This window comes from Perna viridis, chromosome 10, assembly GCF_037379345.1.
Source record: "Perna viridis isolate PV_CMFRI_1.1 ecotype Kerala chromosome 10, ASM3737934v1, whole genome shotgun sequence".
NCBI lineage: Eukaryota > Metazoa > Mollusca > Bivalvia > Mytilida > Mytilidae > Perna > Perna viridis.
In genome coordinates, this window is record NC_142454.1 from 18,332,158 (window position 1) to 18,354,421 (window position 22,264).

General features: G+C 33.5%; 1 protein-coding gene across 2 annotated transcripts; it reads left to right on the plus strand.

Moving 5' to 3' along the window:
* The first annotated feature begins 125 nt into the window (after nucleotides 1–125).
* Nucleotides 126–13,044, plus strand: LOC148604814 (uncharacterized). Of its 2 annotated transcripts, none has more exons than XM_088548556.1 (5): nucleotides 126–349; nucleotides 1,568–1,709; nucleotides 5,841–5,985; nucleotides 7,828–8,024; nucleotides 8,736–13,044. In XM_088548556.1, exons 1-5 carry the CDS (start codon nucleotides 252–254, stop codon nucleotides 9,135–9,137), a joined length of 984 nt encoding a protein of 327 aa, XP_088404682.1. In that variant the 5' UTR covers nucleotides 126–251; the 3' UTR covers nucleotides 9,138–13,044. The 2 variants fall into 2 exon arrangements, with proteins under 2 accessions (XP_088404682.1, XP_088404683.1); XM_088548557.1 differs by having other exon boundaries at nucleotides 129–349; nucleotides 5,841–5,997.
* Nucleotides 13,045–22,264: the final 9,220 nt, after the last annotated feature.

Genomic DNA, 22,264 nt, shown 5'->3' on the forward strand with positions numbered 1-22,264 from the left:
GGGCATTGTTATTCAATCTTTGATCTTTCTAAAGTGATTAATTAAGAGGTACATTTGAGAATGGTAGCATCAGAAAACAAATATTATGTCTTGTCGACTCGCACCTTGAATCGACCTACAGCTGTTTCCCGCCAATTATTACTCATTCTTCTTCTACAAGGCGACCCGAGCGTGAACTGTCGGTGTACTATCTAATTAATTTGGAATTTTACTTAAAAACAAAATTGGAATTGTATAGTTTGTGGAATATTATGTCCGTATACTCTAGGAATAGTGAGCGACGAAAAGTAATGCCGAGTTACACTGAATATTGTACGGAAAACAAGGAATATTCCCAATGTTATGGAAGGTGAGTTGTACACACGCTTGCTAAATATAAACATTGGCGTAGACATGAGTAGGTCGAGCTTGTTTCGTGAATTTTGACTTCATCACAGCTGTTCAATTATTGAAAACATTAACATATGATGACAATAATATTATATTTTCGAATCGTTATTATTGCTATGAAAAACTTCGTGTTGCTTTTGTGTTTTAGTTGAAAATGTTCATTGTCTGTGACCGGCAGGTCACATGGCTTGTTTAGACAACAAAGGGCAAATAACTCCTATCGTACCATGCCGCGTGTTCATAAATTGATCATTGAACATCTCTAACTTAATTTTACCTTTAAACAAAGTTGAAAATAATTTAGATTAGCAATGTACCATTAGAAGTTTTATTTTACATCATCATTTATAGATATAATTTGTTCACCCATATGTCGTCAGACCACTTGATAGTTCGCCCTCGTTCATGTTTGAAGTCAGCTGATCAAAGTTTAAATTTGTTTTAGAAAGTGACAATTAAGATGATTTATTACTAGAAATATTGATTAAGTTTTTTTTTTGAACTGTTGTTCTAATATTCTTCAATGTATTAATGTCGTTTTAAGGACTATAAGGAAAATTGTTAATGTACTTCCCATATTTGTATTCTGTAAAATTTGGGTATTTAAAGATTTGTCTTAGATAAGATGTTTGCCACAGGAATTCTTATTAACATATTGGAAACAATTTAGATTTGAAATCTTTCACTTCTGATAGTCTCTTGGCAATTGCATGTTCAAATCTGACCGAGTTGCAGTTTCATAAATTATCAATTATCATTACTATGACATAATAATACAACATGTACTCGAGAGAAGGAAATGGGAAGGGCTAATGTACACATACATACATCTCTACATTTTGACATGTTTTAGGAAGCTTTACCAGAAATTATATGAAAGGACATGATACGTAGCCTTTTCAATCTCTAAATTTTGAAATAAAATTTAGTCACATTTAGGTACCATTATTGTATGAAAGACTTGTACGTAGTTGATATGTCAAGTTCCCGGAAAGATTTAAATGTGAATTGACTTATAGATGCTTTTAAGGGTTGTATAAACGGCCTGGAAATTCAAACCCTGTCATTAAATATTTGAATTCTCTGTTTCTATTCACAATCAATGTACAGAACATTTTACCTGTAAAAAAACAACTGAAAGCAGTAATATCAGTTTGATATTGATTTGTCTTTTCAGTCCTGATGGTCATCTCGAATCTGAGAAAAAAGTACGAAGAGAGATTGCAAACAGCAATGAAAGACGTAGAATGCAGAGTATTAATGCTGGTTTTCAGTCTTTGAAAACCCTGATCCCTCATGATGGAGAGAAACTGAGCAAGGTACATGTATATACATTATAGTACTACATTGTAGTGTACATTTGTAAATATTGAATCATGGATTCACTGACATTTTTTTGCATGGTACATATGTACATGTTTGTACAGTTGTACAAGATAATGTGCACGAACACTTGTATGACCCAAGTTCTTCATTTTCAGTATTTGTACTGAACATCATATTAAATACATAAAAATGTAAATAAACATGTACATGTAATCTGATATATATTTTCACAATCAAAAAATAAACAGCAAAGAGTTGGTGTCTTAAAAAATTTTTACCAAGAAATGTATATTTTGTACTTTAAGATTACTATGCATAGTACAATAAAAATTCTAAAAAGAAATTGGGTCAGTAAAAATTCTGAGCGACTGGTCTAAGTTCCATGGTGCTGGTCGAAAAAATATTATTTGTAGGGGTAGAAAATGGGAAAAGGAACTAAGAAATAATGCAAATTGCAAAGAAAATTCAAGCAAAGGCAAGTGTTTTGAAGATTTGTTTGTACTTCCATCTCCTTGTCTTTTTAGTAAGGTCCAGCCCTCTTTCAGGCCTCCCTTTTCCATGGCCATGCTTAAGTGTGACCTTTAATTCAATTTGTTAATGTTGCTGCTATTTCTCAAATGTTTTTCTATTATCCAAGCAAGAAGGCCATTATACATGTACATATTTGTCCACCCTTTGTCAGACAATGTGGGTCTAATCATATTTTTAGTATAACAATGTATATGCATGTTGTGGTCTGTCAAGCTGTGGCATATTAACTATTGTCTAAATTATCAACAAGTGTACATGTATATTGGTCAACAGAAGATGTCGGAAGTTACAAAAAGCATAAGTAATAAATAAATGAGATGATGTGTATGTTTTTTAGGACATGTGTGGGGTTTCCCAAACATTAGGGGTGAGGGCACCGGAACTTCGTGTCTTTTGGCAACTGCTTGTCGCCCTAATACTATACAAAACTGGTTGCATTTGGCAAGCGTGCGACTGGTCAATTCAGGCACTGAATAACTGGCTTCCAACTAAGTTCTTAAAGGTTTTACATAGAAATTTATGTAGTCAAATTTATCTTTGTTTAAATACTTGTGATGTGCATCTGTTTTAAGTTGGTACATTTTTAATTTATGAATTCGCAAGTTCATATAGAATACTGTATTCACTATTGTATCATATTGTTGGATTTTATATATATATTTCACAAATTGTATCATATAATTATATAATATTAATAAGTTGTCATTTCTGGTTGGTTGTATTAGTCTGACACTGTACTTCATCTTTCATAGTAAAACTTTCTTATGATTTTCATTTGTATTTTTGTGGGAATATTTTGTAAAAATCAATTTATTGGTTGAAATTTTATACACTGGCATTGTTCTGTCACTTCAGTAGTTTTTGGAGTTTGTTCAATATCAGCTGATTAGTATTGTTAGCCCTGAATTTTGCTGCTGGCAGTCTGCCAGGAAGTTGCATCTGTTGCCAATGAGCCTTGATCGGTGCATAACAATAACACTGATGGTATGATCAAACTTGTCTGCAATAGATTGGCTAGCCTACAGAATAATATCGATCTTGATTCCCTGTATTTATAGGATTTTGCTTGCACTATTTGGTCTGTTTTGTTAGGCGTCGTTTATTTGACCTCAAATAAAATACCATTGATTAAGTTTATATCAGGTCACATGACTAGACGATTAAGACACTCCCCAAATACCACAGGTAAAAGCTTTACTTAGGTAAATTTATCTGTTGTCAGCATTTATATACTACAATATGTTTTGCATTGCAATTTGAACTAAACCAAGTTTGATGTGGACAGAATGTTGAGTAAATGGCAGACATTTATTGACTGATTAAAAGATTTAACTGTTGATCATGGTATAAAAAATCAATAAGAAAAAGGCCTTCATGGGTCAATAAAAAAAAGGTATTTCAAACATTAATCAGCTGATTCAGTAGGTCAGTTATAAATGTTATTAGGTGTGCTCAGGTAACATAGGAAAAAATACCTGACATTTTTGTGGCATTCAAATGCTCTATGCTCTGCTAAACCAAGCATGACTGGTGTGGAACATTTCAGCTTTGAAAAACTTGGCAGTGTTTTTTATGAATGAAAAATAGTTTTCAGGGTTTGAAATAAACAGATGCTAAAATCTTAATGCACCTTGAAAATTAAGGAGAAGGGCAAAATTCTGCGTCTTGATCTTAAACATTTTGTACATACAGATCAGTAATGTTTTAGTACACAGTTTAAACTATTTCAATCTGTTTCCTGGTCATTGTGGTAACTAGTTGCGCTTTAATAGAATTTTCTGGACTTTTTCTACCGCCAAACAATTCAGTGCTCCAGGACTCATGGATACACATTGTGATAGGGGACATGCCACAGGTTATGCCAGTTTAAGATAGATAATGATTTTGAACTATTTTAAGCAAGCTAATACAAATAGAGAGGAGGACATTAAAAGCCACACACTTTGAAAAAAAAATTATTGAATTTTAGTGATATCTTTGGTTTTGAAAAGTTGAGCTTGCGAAAAAAAATGTCACAACCAAAAAATGCGTGTGAGTAAAAATTTTCATTTCTACACCTGGTTTTTATTTCAACCCTTTCACACTTTTTTTTTTTACACATTCAACAATCTAGTGTTTTCAAAATACATGTACATTTGTACATGTATGTTATGGAATAAACATTGCATATTGTACATGTACATTTACAAATGTACTTGCAAATCACTAAGTGGTAAGTTACATTGTAGCTTTAAGAGAGTGGCTTCATGAGCATTCACATGTACTGAATTTGTGCATGTTTAAACAGAATCATATGCAAATGTAAACAAAATTGACCTAAGGTGACCTTAGTTGAACTTGGAGGTTTCTAGTTTCTGATTCATATCTCCACATGTTTACAAGTCAATGAGAAATGTGTCTGACAGATGGTTTACTTTGTTATTCTTGTCAACCTGCTTTTATTAATTGATTTTTACTAGTGAAGATTATATCTAAATTGTTCTGCATACTTGAGATGCTGAAGAGATTAGGAAAAGTCTTTAGATGTCTAGGTACATGTACAAAAATGTGCACATGTAAGAGAGGATTGTCTGCATCTCAGAAGTCTTTGTGGCAATTGCCCTATATTCATGGGACTTTTTTTTTTGTTCATAAATTTGGAATGTGATTCATATGTTTTTAAGTCATTTTACTTTGGACTGAAACTGTATACATATCTTGTACAGTTGTTTGTATGTACAGAAAGTGAACAATGTAAACACTTTGGTTTGAATATTGGTCAAGTGCTTCAGGAAACCGACATCATATCAAATTGATATGCTGTACATTTGTACATTGTATACATATTCATTAGCTGCTTTCCACTTCACATGTACATTTTTGATTTACCTGAGAAATTAACATAGCGGAATGATTAATTTTGAGAAGATTTAATACCCCATTCAACAAAATGGGTGTTATATTGGAATCATCTTGTCCCTCTGCCTAATTTTTGGCAATTATCTTCGCTCCCATTTGATAGATTCGTTTCAAATTTGGTATGTTCATTTATAGAGATTGGAGCATATTGTAAGCAATTCAGGATGCTGTCGGATATCAACTTCCTGTACGAGTGGGGGTATCCCTAGTAAGGCCTAAAAATGTGTTTCCGGTAACACCCTTTTCAAAATTAGGGTAGGTAGGTAGTTTTTTATGGGGGTGGGTAGATGTAGATCGTCAATACGGATAAGCCCTAGTGGCCTTAAGTGAATCAAGGTTAATCAAAGAACTATGATCAGTAGGTTTTTAGCCTCCAAGTGCTGATATTTCATGATTTTTATTGCGAATACTGCACTCACACTGGCATTCACCATAGTGTTCTTACTGTGTTAATGGGTCTTCACACCAGAGAGCGATTTAAAAACAATAAAATGCTAATCTGTGACAGAAACACCGAAATTCCTTTTTTTTTTTCCTGACACCATAAAAAAGTTGGGGTCAGGTGGGTTACTGGAAACACATTTTTTTTAGGCCTAAGACAATGCATGCAATTTCATATTTCATTACATGTACGGTACATTTTTTTTTTACTTGCATGTAGTTAACTTACATTTCATCTACTCATCAATTTTCAGGCTGCCATTCTACAGCACACAGCAGATTTTATTCAGAATCTTAAAAGAGAAAAGGATCGACTTGAATCTGAGAACTCTCATCTGCAAAGAATGCTAGAGGTCTATAATGATTCTCCACCTCGGAAACGTTGGAAGAGGGATACAGGTATTATGTCAGGTTGGAAACTTTACATGTACTTGTTGCAGTTTTAAATTGAGGTCTTTCAGTGTACATAAAGTGTTCGTCATATGTTTCATTGAACTTTGAAATATTACAGACTGGTAATAATGAACTGAAAACAAGTGGATGTATATACATTAGTATGTAACCTATGACTATAAATGGAAATTTTTACAGGACATTCAGTCCTGTGGACAAGATAAATCCATCTGAACAAAGCAGTTTTCACAAGACCAAATATTTTCTGAATATTCCATAGCAAGTAAAACTTATTAACAGTTCATAATCAATTATAGTTTGTCTTATGTTATGCCCCGTAACAAACTGAAAGAGAAAATATCAAAAATACTGAAACTATTTTAATTTAGGCATTTGAAGATGTCTGGGAGAAAAGTGATATGATCTTCCTTTAATTGAGATCTTACAATACAAATGTACATTGAAAAAAAAACGTTTATATCAAAGACTGGGACAGTGACTAGACAGAAAACATTTTTACTCAAAACTGGATTACATGTACAAATACTTGCAAGCTTTACTAAGTGATATAAAATTGTATGTTATACCATGCAATCTGGCAATGAGCATTAATTTCACATTTCCCTGAATGAGATCAATTTAGACTAAAATAGGGTTGTAAATGCCAGCCAACACTACCATATAAATGACAACAATTGAATCCTAATAGGCTCATAAGCTTCCCATACTTCATATTAAGTTGTCAATATTGATTTCAGTTAATGTAGTTCAAAATGCATTGTGCAAGAGACTGCTAGACTGGATAGAGTTGGCATTTGAATTTGTAGTAACCATTAATGTGATCACTTTAATTGATTTCCATCATTTCTTGTCATAGGACTGTTTTTTTTTGGGGGGGGGACCTGAATTGCTGTAACATTGTTATGTACAAAAATTGTTTGAAGCAGAGTGAAATGTAATGCTATGCATAGTTTCCTAGGAATTTTGAAGATTCTAACTTTCCACAGGAAACATGAAAATTGGCTTTCCATTTACCAAAATCTTCTTTCTAAGCATAAAATGTCATAAAATTGTTTAACTTCGATTTTCCAAGGGGAAGTAGCATATGAAAAATAAAATTCCTGGACCCAAATTTCACTTGCCTCCGGTGATGGGAATCCAAGAACACTGTATGTATCGTCTTGGTTTACATCTCTGCCCACAACCAATTTAAAAAATGTATTCACAGTCTTCATAACTAACTTTCCAGTTTACAGGCCCAAAATACATGTTACAGAAATTTTGATATAGTGACTGTAATAGTTAATTTTACAGGCCCACCTCCATTTTGACAAGCTGTGGGTCTGGGACCACTGCTTAACCATGAAGTCTGTATTCGTAACCCTACTAATAATGTACAGTTATACAATACGTTATTTGGTTAGTTGATTATACCCTAGTCAACCAAGTTTTGGAGGTTTAGGAATTCCCCGTCTATCCATTCAAATGTTTACATTTATTGTAAGCCCATTGTAAGAATTTTTTACTTAATTTTAAAGGAAGGTTTGGCATCAGTTATAGATATGTATGAAGGAGTTTACTTACTGTCAGACTTAGAGGACTCTAAAGGGAGATAACCCAACATAACAATTTTACATGTTAAACTCTCCTTTAACCACTTTCTGCTTTTATATGAATGGTTTAAATATATGCAATGTAGGTACAGTGTACATGTACAACTATCAGCAAGTGTTAATGTCTGCTGTTTAATCAGCAAGTGTTAATGTCGGCTGTTGTTCTGTTTAGTCTGATTCAAGGTTCTCATTTTTCTAGATTGCAGGTTTTGAATTTTCCTGTTTTTTTTTCCAGAGTCTTCTGATGAGGGTATAGCTGCTGATTATGATGAACTTGCAATTGGTGATATCAAGAGAGAAATGGTCTCCATGAAATGCCAGCTCGAGAGAGAACGTCAACTTCGTATTGAGCTTGAAAGACAAATGTTCCCTAATCACATCAGAGACCTTACTACTCAAGTTCAGATTGTTCAGATGCAAAATGAAAAAATGGTAGGTACTAAAAACATACATTTTATGAAACTTCTGAGGTAAAAAGTAAAACCAATGAAATGTTAACTTATATTTAGTTAAGTCTAACCATTTGCAAGAATAACTGAACAGCTACTTGTTTATTTATACATATAAATACTAAAAACATTTCAAAAGACCCAAAAACTGAAACTTTGCAGATCAACAGTGTCAAATGCAGTGTTCACAATGAACCAGAGGTCAATGGCTGAATGTCCCTGGGCCTGTAAGAGATTTTACATTGTGCATGCATCTGTATTTGAAAGGCTTTAAAAATAAAATTTGGCTCTGTGGATCAAAAAGTACACTGTCAAGACAGCAACAAAAGGAAATGCAGTACATCTGTATGTAGATTCCATTAAGAAGTTTTGGCTCATACAAATACATACTGTAAACATATTAATTTTCACAATTTTGTCTGTTTTCGCGGTGGACTGAAAATTCCAAAAAAATGGTACTTGTTAAGTTATTTTTTAACAGTATGAAACACTTATTTTTAAATTGCAAAAGTTGATACCAACCAATATGTGCATTTGACAGAATCCTGAAAAATTAGTGACTGCAGAAATTAATTTGTCTACAGTAATATTTTAAAGTAATCGTTTCTGTATTTATGATGAGAATGATCCAATCTGCAATTTTCTACAAGTGCATGTATAGATATGTTATGATGATGGAAGTTTTTTTATGCAGGTATACATTGATAGTAGTCCAAGTGTTAAGACTGAACCCATTTGTGTTCCAACCATGGAAACAGTAGTTAAGACAACAGAGGAGAAGCCAATGATAATCTCTGATGAACGAGATGAACAGCAGTCTGTGTCTAGTAGAAACATTGCTACCATTCTAGAGGCTATCTCTCATCTAGAGGGAAACAATAACCGTACTGAACATTCCATTCCTCACAGCGAGGAGAGTGAAAAGGAAAGTAGTGTTACTAGTGACCAAGAAGACATTGTAAACTCAGACAGTGATTCACCATTAATTTACCGACCCCAACAGCATATAGACATCAAATACCACACTGAAGTGTTACATTCGCCACATATAGAACATCATATTTATAGACCTGGTGTTATAGTCCAGAAATCCTAGAATTCACCCATGTCACCATTGTTTTCATTTGTAAATATAATTTTTTGTTGCTAACTGCCATTTTGTATATTTTGATCATCAAAAGAAGTTTGCTCAATTTCATTTTCCTTTCTTTCATACTAAGAAGCTTGTGATTTATTATTTATTTCCTTTACAGCTTTAAATCATTGTGATTTTTACTTTCAGTAACAATCCTTTTCCTGATTCTATTTGATAAGACCTTTTGAATTAAACACATTGTAGAAAGGCTGCATAATTTGTATTTCATTACCCATTGTTGTCTATACAATTACAATTCATTTGAGATTATCTGTTACATTTTAAATGCTGTTGATATAACTTGTCTTCAATTACACATATGATTATCAGTTCCTCTTTGAAATTGTTCTGATTTTAAAAGGGTTTAAATCAAGTATTATTCTTTTTATAGTCGATACTTTTGGATGCATATGCCCAAACTAACATAAAATTGAAATATAAAAGAAATTCTATATCTTCTTGTATTTGTGCTTCAGGTTTCTTGAAGGCATTGAATGCATTTAGTTTTATGGCATAAGACTAAGGGTAACTTGTGTAAAAATTAAGCACAACATTATAATTTTGCTTCATTCATTCATTTCATTAAATTTATTGACATTCCAATTCCCTGGTGACTGCAAATATAAAGCATGGTATGCAAGCAGTTCCATGAATAAAAAGAAATTATCAAGAAATGTCAAGATCATTGCTTTAGTGTAATTTAGGTCACCAGTTACGATGAGTAAAAGCATGTACTGAAATGAGAGGTGATGTGAATTTAGACATAAAATATAGGTCATGACTAAAAGAAAGGAAATAGCTTCATTATAATATGAAACTATTCATAACAATGGTTGGCTGGTTTGTTGTGTGTTTTTCATGCTGTGTGCTATCTAATTGTATGCTTCTTGTTGCAGTAAAGTTTTATATCTGTATAAATCCAATTGACCTTTCCTTGTAATGTATTTAGAGTGCATTGATATTTACAATTCCTGTATACACTGTTTTTATGATTTTCACTAGTTTAATGTGGTTCTAAGATCACTGAATGCTTTCTGACATTTGCAACTTTTTTTTAAATGTTCTAATTTTCAACATGATTACATGGCTGTACACTTGCAATTTACATATTGCATGTAACAACAAATATCTAACTTTTAGACCATGATTAACATTCTAACTATATTCGTAACTGGATAGTAATCTAACCTATATTCAAGACTTCCATGAATGTATATCAAGGATACATGTACATGTATAATATGTGTCTTTCTACCAACCTAGGCTGTGGGAAAGTGATGTCCTACCATGCTTACATTGATTATAAATTCATGAAAACATTTGACATGTAATTTAATCCATTAAAATTGTAACAGGTGTTCAGGTTAAACCTTCAAAATCCTAATAAAATAGCACTTCCACAGGTAGTTTATACATTGATGTCTAAGCTACTTAGTTTCTCCCTGATGAAGTACATCAGTCAATTAACTTCACTGTATAATCGTTCATGTCTCGCTTGAGTGGTACTTGGTAGGAATACATGAATGAAAATAATACTCCATTGAGTCTATACTTGTTAATGAGTCTTTGAAATATGAACTAGATAATTTAATTTAGAAGTACATATGTAATTTGTGAAGCTTATGTTGCATATATATACATGTATGTGGATCTCCCCAGAGATAAGATTTTAAAGAAAACTATCACTTTCCACACTGACTTCTCTTTCTGGGTATTCAAACTGTTTAAATCCTTAAATTCAATGCATACATAATCCAATGGTTTTAAACTATCAAAGTTGAGCAAAGGGTAAAGCTACACTTGTACTTTTTATATGTGTAGTTTTTTTTGTGTAGAAGGTTAGAGAGCAACATTTTTTTTTAAGTTTGTACATTAATTTGTTAATTATCATATATTTTTCTCATTTTGTAGATATCTGTTTATTTATTATTTTTGATTAATGAATTTGTTTTGTTGTTATGTTTCAAGAATTCATGTTTACATGTACATGTAAAAACATTTTTTGTATAAAGCAGTTGTAATTACTTGAACAACTTGATAGGAATCTGAATTTATCCTCTATTCTTTGCATTTATGTGAGAATTCTAACATCTTCCCTGAATGAAATATCAAAAAATATACAGGTCAACTCACTATAACAGAATTTTTCATGGATATTATGTATCAGTCCAACATTAATGTCTCATCTCCCACTTTTATTTTAGTTAGCTATAAGTGTTTTAAACTTTTTTTCTCTCAAGCAATTCCTTGATTTGTCTTATAACCAAATTCACCTAAAAAGTGCAGGACTTGTAAGATTTCGGTTGATATACAACACAATATAACATACATAGTTTGTCAGATTGAAATAGAAAATAAATTCAGATAATACACCAAGTCTGTTAATAATTTGCTATTGGAGGCAGCAAGCAAATACAAGAGTGCTAATATTGTTTATCTTTGTCAGGGGTAAACATTAGGAAATACAAGCTGGTAGCCCAGGCCATATTTTTGTTTAATATTTTCTATATGTTCAGCTAAATTTTACCCAAAAGTTTGGTAGCCTAGCTCAAAATGGGCTACTGAGCAACTTCTAATTTTTATCCCTGTTTATGTATATCTAATATGTATTTTTTTTTTTAAACATTTGGTTTCTGTAGGTATGAACATTTTGGTATGTCAGTTCTTCCAATCACAATGTTTGTTAAGTACTTGTCATAGCTTTCTGTTAGAGTGATAACGTTTTCACCTAATTCCTTTCCTTGGAAAAGACATTATATTTTAAAAAATGTTCCATCATAAATTTATAGTGTAAAAAAAAATTGTTATATTTGCACAAGCAATCTTTGAAAACTGGTATTTGACGAAGTAAATTATAAATTTTATTGTGCATCAATTTTTATCAAGACACTTAAACCAATAGGAGGAAATTTGTGAAGCTGTACTTCCCATATTGAACAAGCAGATCTTAATAAGGCTAACTTGGTCATTTTCATCAACTTCCTCATGTGAAGGTCATGTAATTTCTTTTTGACAATAAGATTTTTTCTAGTACATTTAGAACAAGGAAGTAATAATGAGGAGGATCAGCTGCTGTTGTTAAAACATTACATGTACAGTATTGAAGTCTGAAACATTGTCTGTTAGATTTGTTTCTGTTTTCAAGTCACAAAATGTACTCTATTGTGGGTATGTTATAGACTATAGTTACCTATAAAGAAAATTTTCTTCTCAATCTCTTTTTTAGTCAATTCATTCTTTGTAACAGAAAGTATTCTATTTTCCATGTCTTATATAAGGTGTGTAACACTGCATGCTTTGATATCCATTGCTTCATAATTGGTGCACTAGAAAACAAAGGAAGTGCTCATCAGATTGGATGCTGGATAAAAAGGGGGGTTGCTAAATACAATGGGTAAAATACTTATATTCATCCCATGTTTTCTAGTGTAACTTTACACAATGTTGAGCAGCATTTTAAATATTTGTAATCTTTAACATAGTGATACAGATGTTACTTTGCCTTTTATCAGAGAGCTACATGTAGTTACTTGTTCTTTGCTTATAATTTGTAGGTTTAGAAAAAAATATCTTTGCTATAAGGTTATATTTGAAATTTCAATGCATTCCATGCCTAAAAACTCAAGGCTATGGAATGAGGGTCCTAAACATGTCTTTGGTTTAAAAATGTTCTCTGGTAAGAGGTGATAATTTCATTTGATGTCAGAAGCAAAGTTGTTTTTGTAGACCAATGAAAATATGTATCAAATAGTGCTATTGTCTTATTAGTTATGTGGTGTTTGTTCAACTTGATTTGAATGAAGATCACACTGTTTTATGTCTTCTGTGAGAATACTTGCAGTGGATGAATAAAAGGTGTTGAAGAAAATATCTAGTGCTGATTTTATACTTTTGCTTTGTGTCTTGACCTTGTCTGTGTTCTAAAGTTGTTCTGGTGCATGTGGACTAAGCACAATTATTGTCTTCAATGACAACAAGTAGTATTCCCATGACCCCTCCTAGGTAAATATACCACTTATCAAACTAGCTGTCTTTGGATAGTGTCCAGTCCTGTCCTTGAATTAATTAATACTTTTATCAATTCTTTATACAGTTAGCCTGGAGACTTTCTCTTCTGTCTGTCTGATTAGTCTATTATACTAATTAAAATTTAGCCAATCATGGACTGGGAGGTCAAGAAAGCAGTTAGGTAGTTAGACATGTTATTAACATGTATAAATAATGGGCGGTGGTAGGTATTCAAGGGTACAGAGGACACCCACGATGCTGAAGAATGTGCATGCTCAGATGTGAAGAAAATTCATTCATCCTTGTGCTCTGTAAATCTACATAACCCTGCTAATCACGCGAAAGGGGTGTAGAACGTTAATACTTCACTCCCAGAAGATAGGGTTGCTGAAATCTTCGGAAAGTGGTGTGCCCTTCAGAAAAATGGTTTACGCGGACCTCACTCCCTAAATAAATAAAATAAAAACGAAAATTTTATAAATGGCTGTAGGGATAAGAAATGTGAAAGAAATACGACGACTTATAGTGTGAAAAACAAGCTGATACATCTGTCACTATTGGAACATTCAAGAAAAGGCCGACAAAATAATCACACCGGCTTGTTGTGGACATATCTATTGACGTTAAGCAAGTATCTATTTTATTACTTGGTAATTATATCTCGTCTGGCACCAAGCCATCTTATTGATTATTGAACAAATATTGGTAAACAATTACGACATTCCTCTCATTCCGTACAACACTGCTTTTAATAGGGCAGATGACCAGCCAATTCGCTAGACGATGTCTGCTGTTAATCGTTTCCACTGAAGCAGACGACAGACACCAATAAATAGTCCAGCGGTCATTTTATGTTTTCAAGGTGACGTGTCTCGATTTGACCTTCATCGGTTAATGGGCAAACTTATTGAAACTGTGCACAAACAGTGCAAACGCATATTTGAATGACAGATGCAGTTAGTTATGTAATCTATTAAGAATCACGTCGACTTCTACAGCTATTTTAGGTTAAACGAACTTATCGACTTCAACGCTTCACCTACTTTTCACTTCAAGATGTATCAGCTCAAACAAATGCACACAGGCGGTGTTCGTTTACACAAATGATACAGTTTCCTTTCTTCACTGTTTTCTTTTTTGAACAGATACGTGACTTCAAAAAAGAGCTTATTCACAGACTAGTGATCCTTTTGAGCCATTACTGACAAAACTGATAACAATGGTGTTATAAAAATGGGAACGGGGTTTACTGAGATAGTAGCGTCGGTCATATTCATTCACAAAATTTTGTGTCATCTGGTGAACCGAATTGAAGAGCAGTTTTATGAATGGAAAAATTCAAAATTGACCTAAATCTTTTTGACAAAGGATGGATACGTGATAATTTGGTTTGCCTGGTTTTATCAGCGGATTTAGTAGTAGCTGATTTGTTTGGATTTTTTATATTGGTCATGTTAATGTCACGAGGATAAAAATTAACAACACAACTATCAATATAAAAGCCTGAATTCGAAAATACTTTTTAGATCGCTTCTTAAGTATAAACCCAGACATCCGGTCCCCCACAAATATACGCATAGTTTCAATAGCACCTTGGCCAGAAACTTTAAAATCTATTCAAAAGGATCGTTGCTTTTGACCCTTTCAAGTCTGTCATAAGGAGTTCATAATTAAAAATGGGACCGGGGATCTCCCCTTTTTCTTAGTGGAAAGTTTCTTGTTAGTATATTTGCTTTAGGACAGTACTTTGTATGGTATCCCCAAAATACTGGGTCCTGTCCTCTAACAAATGTGCTTGTAAGTTAAGGTTGATGCGTGGTAACTTACAATGGAATATTGGTTCAAAAATATTGTCTCTCAATGTTGAAATTCATAGTTCACGCTGGAAACTGTTCAGCCATTTTTATTAACCTGTGTAAACCGAACAGAATCATAATGGCAGCTTTTGCGGAGTTATGTAGCTGTAACGTGCACACTTTCAAGATGAGCCCTTTTAGTGAAAATATACGCGTATACATTTAAAATGAAAACAAATCAAATCCTTATAGATTTACGACTTCTCATTGAAAATCACTCGGAGGTTTAACTGATTAAGTTGTTGATAACGGAACTGAGACCTAATTCAAACAAAAGCCGATTATTGAATGGAAATTTAAATTCATTGGCATTCATTTTAAAATCGCTTTCCCAAAACTGAAAGAAATGTTATAAGAACCTATGGCCTATTAGAACTGCTAATATCCACTGTTTCATAAGCTAAGATTTAGCAAGTATTTGTATGTGGTTAGCGTCTTGTAAAACCGTCATACACCGTCGTTGTTAATATACGTGTCAAGTCAAAGCCTTGGCTGTTGGTATAGCATTAATTAGAGTCGTAAGTACGAGAGATCGTAAGACATCTTCCGAGACTGCACAAAACTGATGCTTTCTATTCCTATACGCCAACCCGTACATCAGAGTTAAAATATCATCGAATGGTTGGTATGTCTACTAAGGGTATCGCATGATAATCTACTTGGTGGAACGATTGTTTTTAAAGCAGAGTCCACTCGATAAACCTGAAATTTATGAAATATCTGCCAAAGGATGTTCAACTGCAACTAAAATATATCGATCAAGCACCCTGAAAACCACGTTTTTTTGTGCATAGATTCTCTTGTAACACACACTTGTATTTAAACGCCCCCGATATGATTGAAGTTGGAATTGATTCAAGTGGATATATGATTTTAAACAGGTTGTTGGCTTATAATTGCCTGCATTAAACATCTGTTCTTATTATCTGCACTTCCTGGGCAAAAATCATTACCTCTATTACAACAACACCCACGCACCGTATTGACACAGATTCCTCTAGCTTTGCGGGATAATTCAGACGCTTTTTAAACGTGGACTATCGATCCGCTTGTGTTGTGAATTTCGCAAAACTTTTTATTTTCTTCACTTCCTGACTACTGGAGTTAACTGATTTTACCTTCTAATATTCTAAACTGAAGCCGCAGGTGTTAATGGCCATTTAACGATAGGTATTGATCTATGGCTACTCCGTCTGACCTACTGACCGCGGTCACGCTGCGGTAGTACGAGTCCGTGGCAGTAGTTGGCTTCATGTATGAAAGCATGTTTTATTGAATATTTAAGACGCCAAATATCTTAAATAATAAATACTTATACTTTGATAAATATTATTTTTTATGTTATAAATTCAATGTTAGCTTCCGCTCAAGAGATCTAAGGTTTTTTAATACCCCAAATGTCATTTACATCGCGACTTTAAAAATCAATAGGATCTCAATACTTTCTTTAATTGTATATTAATAAATAGGAAGTTTTCATCGAAATGATTACACGATGCAGAAATAAAGATGCCATCATATGCGATGTTATCCCCATTTTTATCACCCAGCCGTATAACGGACACTGGTATGATATGCGGAAATGAGTGCGTTGGCGGACGAATCATGTTTTTATCCAGACGTATAACTACACAATTTGTGCTCGCATGTCCGGACAGGTTATGTCAGTGGGTTGATAAGCTGGATCACGAATGTACTATACTTATATTCAACAACGCGTGGTTAGGTCAAACCGTTTTATCTTACTGCTTAAATATTTACTTTTTATTCATAATAATTCGTCTATATTAAGAATTTAAAAGCGTACAAGTACTCCAATATTTGTCTTATTACTATCTCTGATAGAAAACGTGGTGTAGTGTTTCCCAAGAGGGTATGTCGAGTACTTGACAAAAAAAGACATTTTCTTTTGCAACAATGGCAATAAATTTAATTTCCTTGACATCAGCCACAAAGCATTATCATATTTCACCGAAAAAAATGCCCATTAGATTTGATAAGATCTGTTGTCGCATGCATGCATCCAATATGCTGCCTTAATTGATATACGTATTCATTTGTCAGCTCTTTGCGCTCGATCCGATATACATTGTAGTTTTACTACCAAAAAAAAAATGCGAAACTTTCCTCACGAATTTTAAACGGTTGCAAATTGACATGACATATTCACTGTCATGACTTTAGAATTCTGTTAATCACGATTTTTACACGATTTTCACATTCTGCTTAGATATTCTGACTGTTTGGTGTTGATGTTACACTTTTTTATGATTGTACAGACTGGCGAATATTTTCTTTGGCATATTTTGGTGTGGAGCCTAATTTTACCAAGACCTCTATAGAACTGAAACTCTTATTCGGTATGTTTGACCAATAAACACGTCTCCACAGACAAATTGTGCTATAAACCATTCACACGTCTCTACAAATCAAGTACTCTGTGATCTAAGCTGTGAACCATTCACACGTCTCTACAGATCAAGTAGCTCACACGTCTCCTACTGATCAATTAAGTGAGCTGTGAAACATTCTCACGTCTCATCAGTGCAAGTACGCTGTGAACCATTCATGCGTCTATACTTATCACGTACGCTGTTAATCATTCAAACATTTTTGCCGATCAAGCACGCTTTGGCTATTCACATGTCTCTTCAGAGCAACTAAGCTGCGAACCATTCATACGTCTCTACAGGTCAAGTAAGCTGTGGACCATCCATAAGTCTCTGCGGTAAAAAATAGGCTGTGAACCATTCACACGTCATTAAAGATCAAGTAAGCTGTGGACCATTCACAAGTCTCTACATAACAAGTGGCTCACACGTCTCTACAGACCAAGTATGATGTGGAGAAAAACCCTGGAATGCGTGAATCATTAATATGTCTCCATAGATTTAATATGCTGTGAACAATATTTTGATAAACCTGGTATATTTTGTGAACAGTACACAAATATTTATATTAATCTGGTATATGCTGTGCAAAAATTCCCAAATCTGGTATGCGCTGAACAATTCACAAATATTCATAAACCTGGTATATGACATGAACAGCTCACACATCTTTCCTAACCTAGTATATGCTGTGAACAATTCTCAAATCTGATATATGGTGTGAACAATTCACAAATCTTTATAAATCTGGTATATACTGTGAAAAGTTCACACATTTTTCCTTACCTAGTGCATGCTGTAAACTATTCACAAATCTTTATAAACCTGGTATATGCTGTGAACAATTTACTAATCTGGTATATGCTGTGAACAATTTACAAATCTGGTATATGCTGTGAACAATTTACAAATCTGGTATATGCTGTGAACAATTCACAAATCTTTATAAATCTGGTGTGTGCTGTAAAAAATTCACAAGTCTGGTATATGCTGAACAACTCACAAATATTCATAAACCTGGAATATGCTGTGAACAATTCACAAATCTTTATAAATCCGGTAAAACTAAACAATTTCCAAAAATTTGCTGACCTAGTTTATGCTGCGAACTATTCACCAATCTCTATAAACCTGGTATATGCCGTGAACAGTTCACACATCTTTCCTAATCTAGTATATGCAATGAACTATTCACAAATCTTTATATAACTGGTATATGCTGTGAACAATTCACAAATCTTGTATAAGTTGTGAACAATGCAGAAGTTTCTTACAATGCTATAAACATACTTTGTACAGCCTATGCGCCACCAACAAAACTTGTATATGCTTCTCATTTTTCTTACTTCGCTAACCGATGAACAGACCTTATATAAATTTTTGGTTTTTCATCATTCAATTTTTGTCGTAGTTCAGCGGCAGTCTGGTTGTTTTAACTATGTGTTACTTAGTCTTTTTCACTTTCTTTTCGAGATAATATAAAAATGTCAAAACGTGACACTATTACAACAGCGGTTTTGCATAGAGGTTGAAGTTTTGGAAAATTTACATGTAAAATATTGCATGTCGTGTGGACATGCACGAACCTTACTTAATGCATGGCAAGTCTACAAGTTTCCACCAGTGCGGAAGTCGCTAAATTTCAGTCTTCAAAGCATGAATAAGTCGTGGTCTCTTGTATCACTTACTAAATCCTAGGGGTCTAATTATATTGGTCCATTTTTTTTAGCTCAAAGTGTTTGCTATTGATTCGGATGACGCTAAAAAATTCCTGGAAATTCCAGTTTCCAACGAAGTTGTCAAGCGACGTATACAAATATCAAATCCAAAGGTGATTTTGGTCATTAAATCAGAAATTTAACAAATCTCGGACTTATATAAGATAAACAGCTGACCGTTGAATCTGAAGTGGATTTATATCACCGGACAGTAGATATAATGGTTTTATCAAGTGGTTTTTATTTATGTTATTCAGGATCATTTACTTTGTCAACGATGGATCTATATTTGTATCATTCTTACATGACTCAATTTCATGGTTCGGAAGTAATGAGACTCAGTTTTAAACACCTGTGATAATACATGTTTGTAACGGTACACGAACATGACCACAGTGACCTTTACTTTTAAGGTCAAAATGGACAAATTCGTTATGATAATAACCGATTTATTCTGAAGTTGGATGAAGCAATTTACTAGTATGCTAAATGTTAAATACGTGATTCAAAAAATGTACGCGTCAATTTGTCTGTCGATTGGCTTTTTCGTCCGCAGACTAACACCTAAAGCCAACTATGAAATTCAAAATGACTTGTGTTGCTAAATTAAACTGTAGAAGCTGGTGAAAATATTTGGATCTGAAATGGATCACAGACGGTCGGGTTAAGCTGGTGCTCCAAATCAAATTACAAAATATAGTATAAATGGATCGTGAGCCTTTTACTGATGATCAAAGCGATATCAGGATTACTCCAAATGATGAATATCGAATCATTTTTCCGTCGAGACATTGAATGATTCTATTCTACATACAGTTAAATTGTTCGTTCTGGCCAAATCGATTGAGGAAATTACTTCAAAACATGTGCATTATTATTCAAAATAGTCAAGATTCTGCAAGGTCCTAATATTGTAATGTCATTTAAAACATCCTTGCAGACGACATATCGGTCATTATATAGGATTGAAATAAATTTTCTTCTCTTTTAAAATTGACATAAAACGACTCGCACTCAGTAAAGTAATCATTTAATCATTACATACAACCGGAAGACGATAAATCTGATTTCATCTAATAATTGGTCATTTTCATTTTCAAATTTAATGATGGCGTCAACGTTTTTATTATTTACGACGATTTCTTTTCCACTGAGTTCCATCGATTGGAATATCCTGGAAACTCATAAAATCGATCACCTGAACAGGTAGAAAATAATTGAAGGTTCAGGGTTAATCAGTTCATTCTTCAACAAGTTTAGCGGCTTGTCATCAGCTGGTCTTTACCTGGTAAAAACATGACATCGCATGGCCGGACAGCGACAGTGCATGACCCCAAGTGGCCGAACAAACAATTTTCCATGCTTGAAAGATACCTTTGATAAAATTAAAAGTTTCCCGGTTATCTTTTTCTTCCATCTTGCTGTCAGTTTTAAGCGTTTATCGATGAATCAAGCCGATTTGATCTCGACCTTAAAGAAAGATCAAAGACTATGATTGATACTACAGAGACGCTAGAAATATTTTTCCAGCGGTCTATACATCGCTCCTATCTGGACTCCTTTTGATATACAATTTGTCTTTATTTTAATATACCTTCATGTTACAAATATACTAATTAATAGACCATTTAACTTTTGGATGCTATGACTTTCACAATAGTTCTTTGACAATAGAAACGAATAGAAATGTGAACTCTGACCCATGACTGAGTTTGGTATCCTTGACTGTTATGTATAGGAACTGCGTCATATTGAAAAGAAGTCATGTGTCGATTGAATCTATGCAGGATGCATGTTTACATTAGCAAATTAATTTTCATTAGGGTCAACAAAAGTCCAAGCATAGATCTAATTGGAAGCTAATTTACTTTCATAGATATGTAACCAATTAGTGTCCGGAAACTGATGATCAATTTGTAGACGAGAATTATTTTTGAAACAAATGGGAAGGTGCTCGACCAGAAATATTAAGCTGTTTTATATCGTTTGGTCTTCAACGCTTCCATGCCTGTGTTTTGATTTCAAATGGTGATATTTTTTGAATTAAAATAATGCAAAAAACATTAGTACTTGATTTCAGGTCTTTGCCCGCACGCATATTTTTATTAGTAGGAGCAAATGTACGAAAAGGTTGTCAAATCAAATTAGATATATGAAAAAAAAACATGTTTTATATTCATAAGTGTACTGTAGTATTTATTTCATTAGAAATGCAGTCTTACTTAAGAAAGTCAGCATTTATTGCACACAATTTTAGGAAGACATCTCTCGGGTGCTTCTTTCGGGTGGAAAACATTGGTGCACAGGTATTTTTTTTAAATTTTGTTTTACTAGTATTTGGAAACAAGGGCCAGGCTGACAGTACAACAAAGCAATAAACAATGTGTCAACCATTTTGAACATCATTTGATATGACAATAAAACCATGGACTCCGCTTACTCGAATAATTCAGTCCCTCGCCGAATTAAAACCCAATCCTCTTCTTCTCTCAAGGAGAGCACGCGGGGAATGTCATAGATTAAAACGAGATTATTATGGTTAGAAATAAAAAAAAATCTTTCTATTAACTTCAAAGTATAGGCCCGGAAACTGTTAAACGAAATTAGTTGTAACCTCTACATTTGGTCGTGCGAAAATTAAAATGTAAGGTTTTAATAAAAGAATAAGTAATTCCGACGGTGTAAACGAGGGAAAATCTCTATCCCTTCAACATCCTGATTTATTATGCATCACTCCGCTAACTTATATACCCTGATATATATAAATATACAGGATGTGAACAAATTCACAAGCATGATCATTACTCATTACACATCCGCGAAGTTGTTCTCATTTTACAGTGCTAATTACAGACGGATTTAAGTGCTGAGTGTGCCAGAGGTGTTTTTAAAAGCTTTAAAGTAGCGAATATACCCTTTGCGCAAGAATTTGAGAAATCCTTGGATAAGACAGAACCGACAAAGAACACAAAAAAGCAAAAAAAAAAAAAAAAAAAAAAAACAGGCCATACAACGCCACAAATGAAGCACCAATACGAACAGCACGTTTCCCACTAAAGCCAGAGTTTTTCATTGGCAGTTCCTATGGATACTTAGTTAAAAATGAATGATTTCGC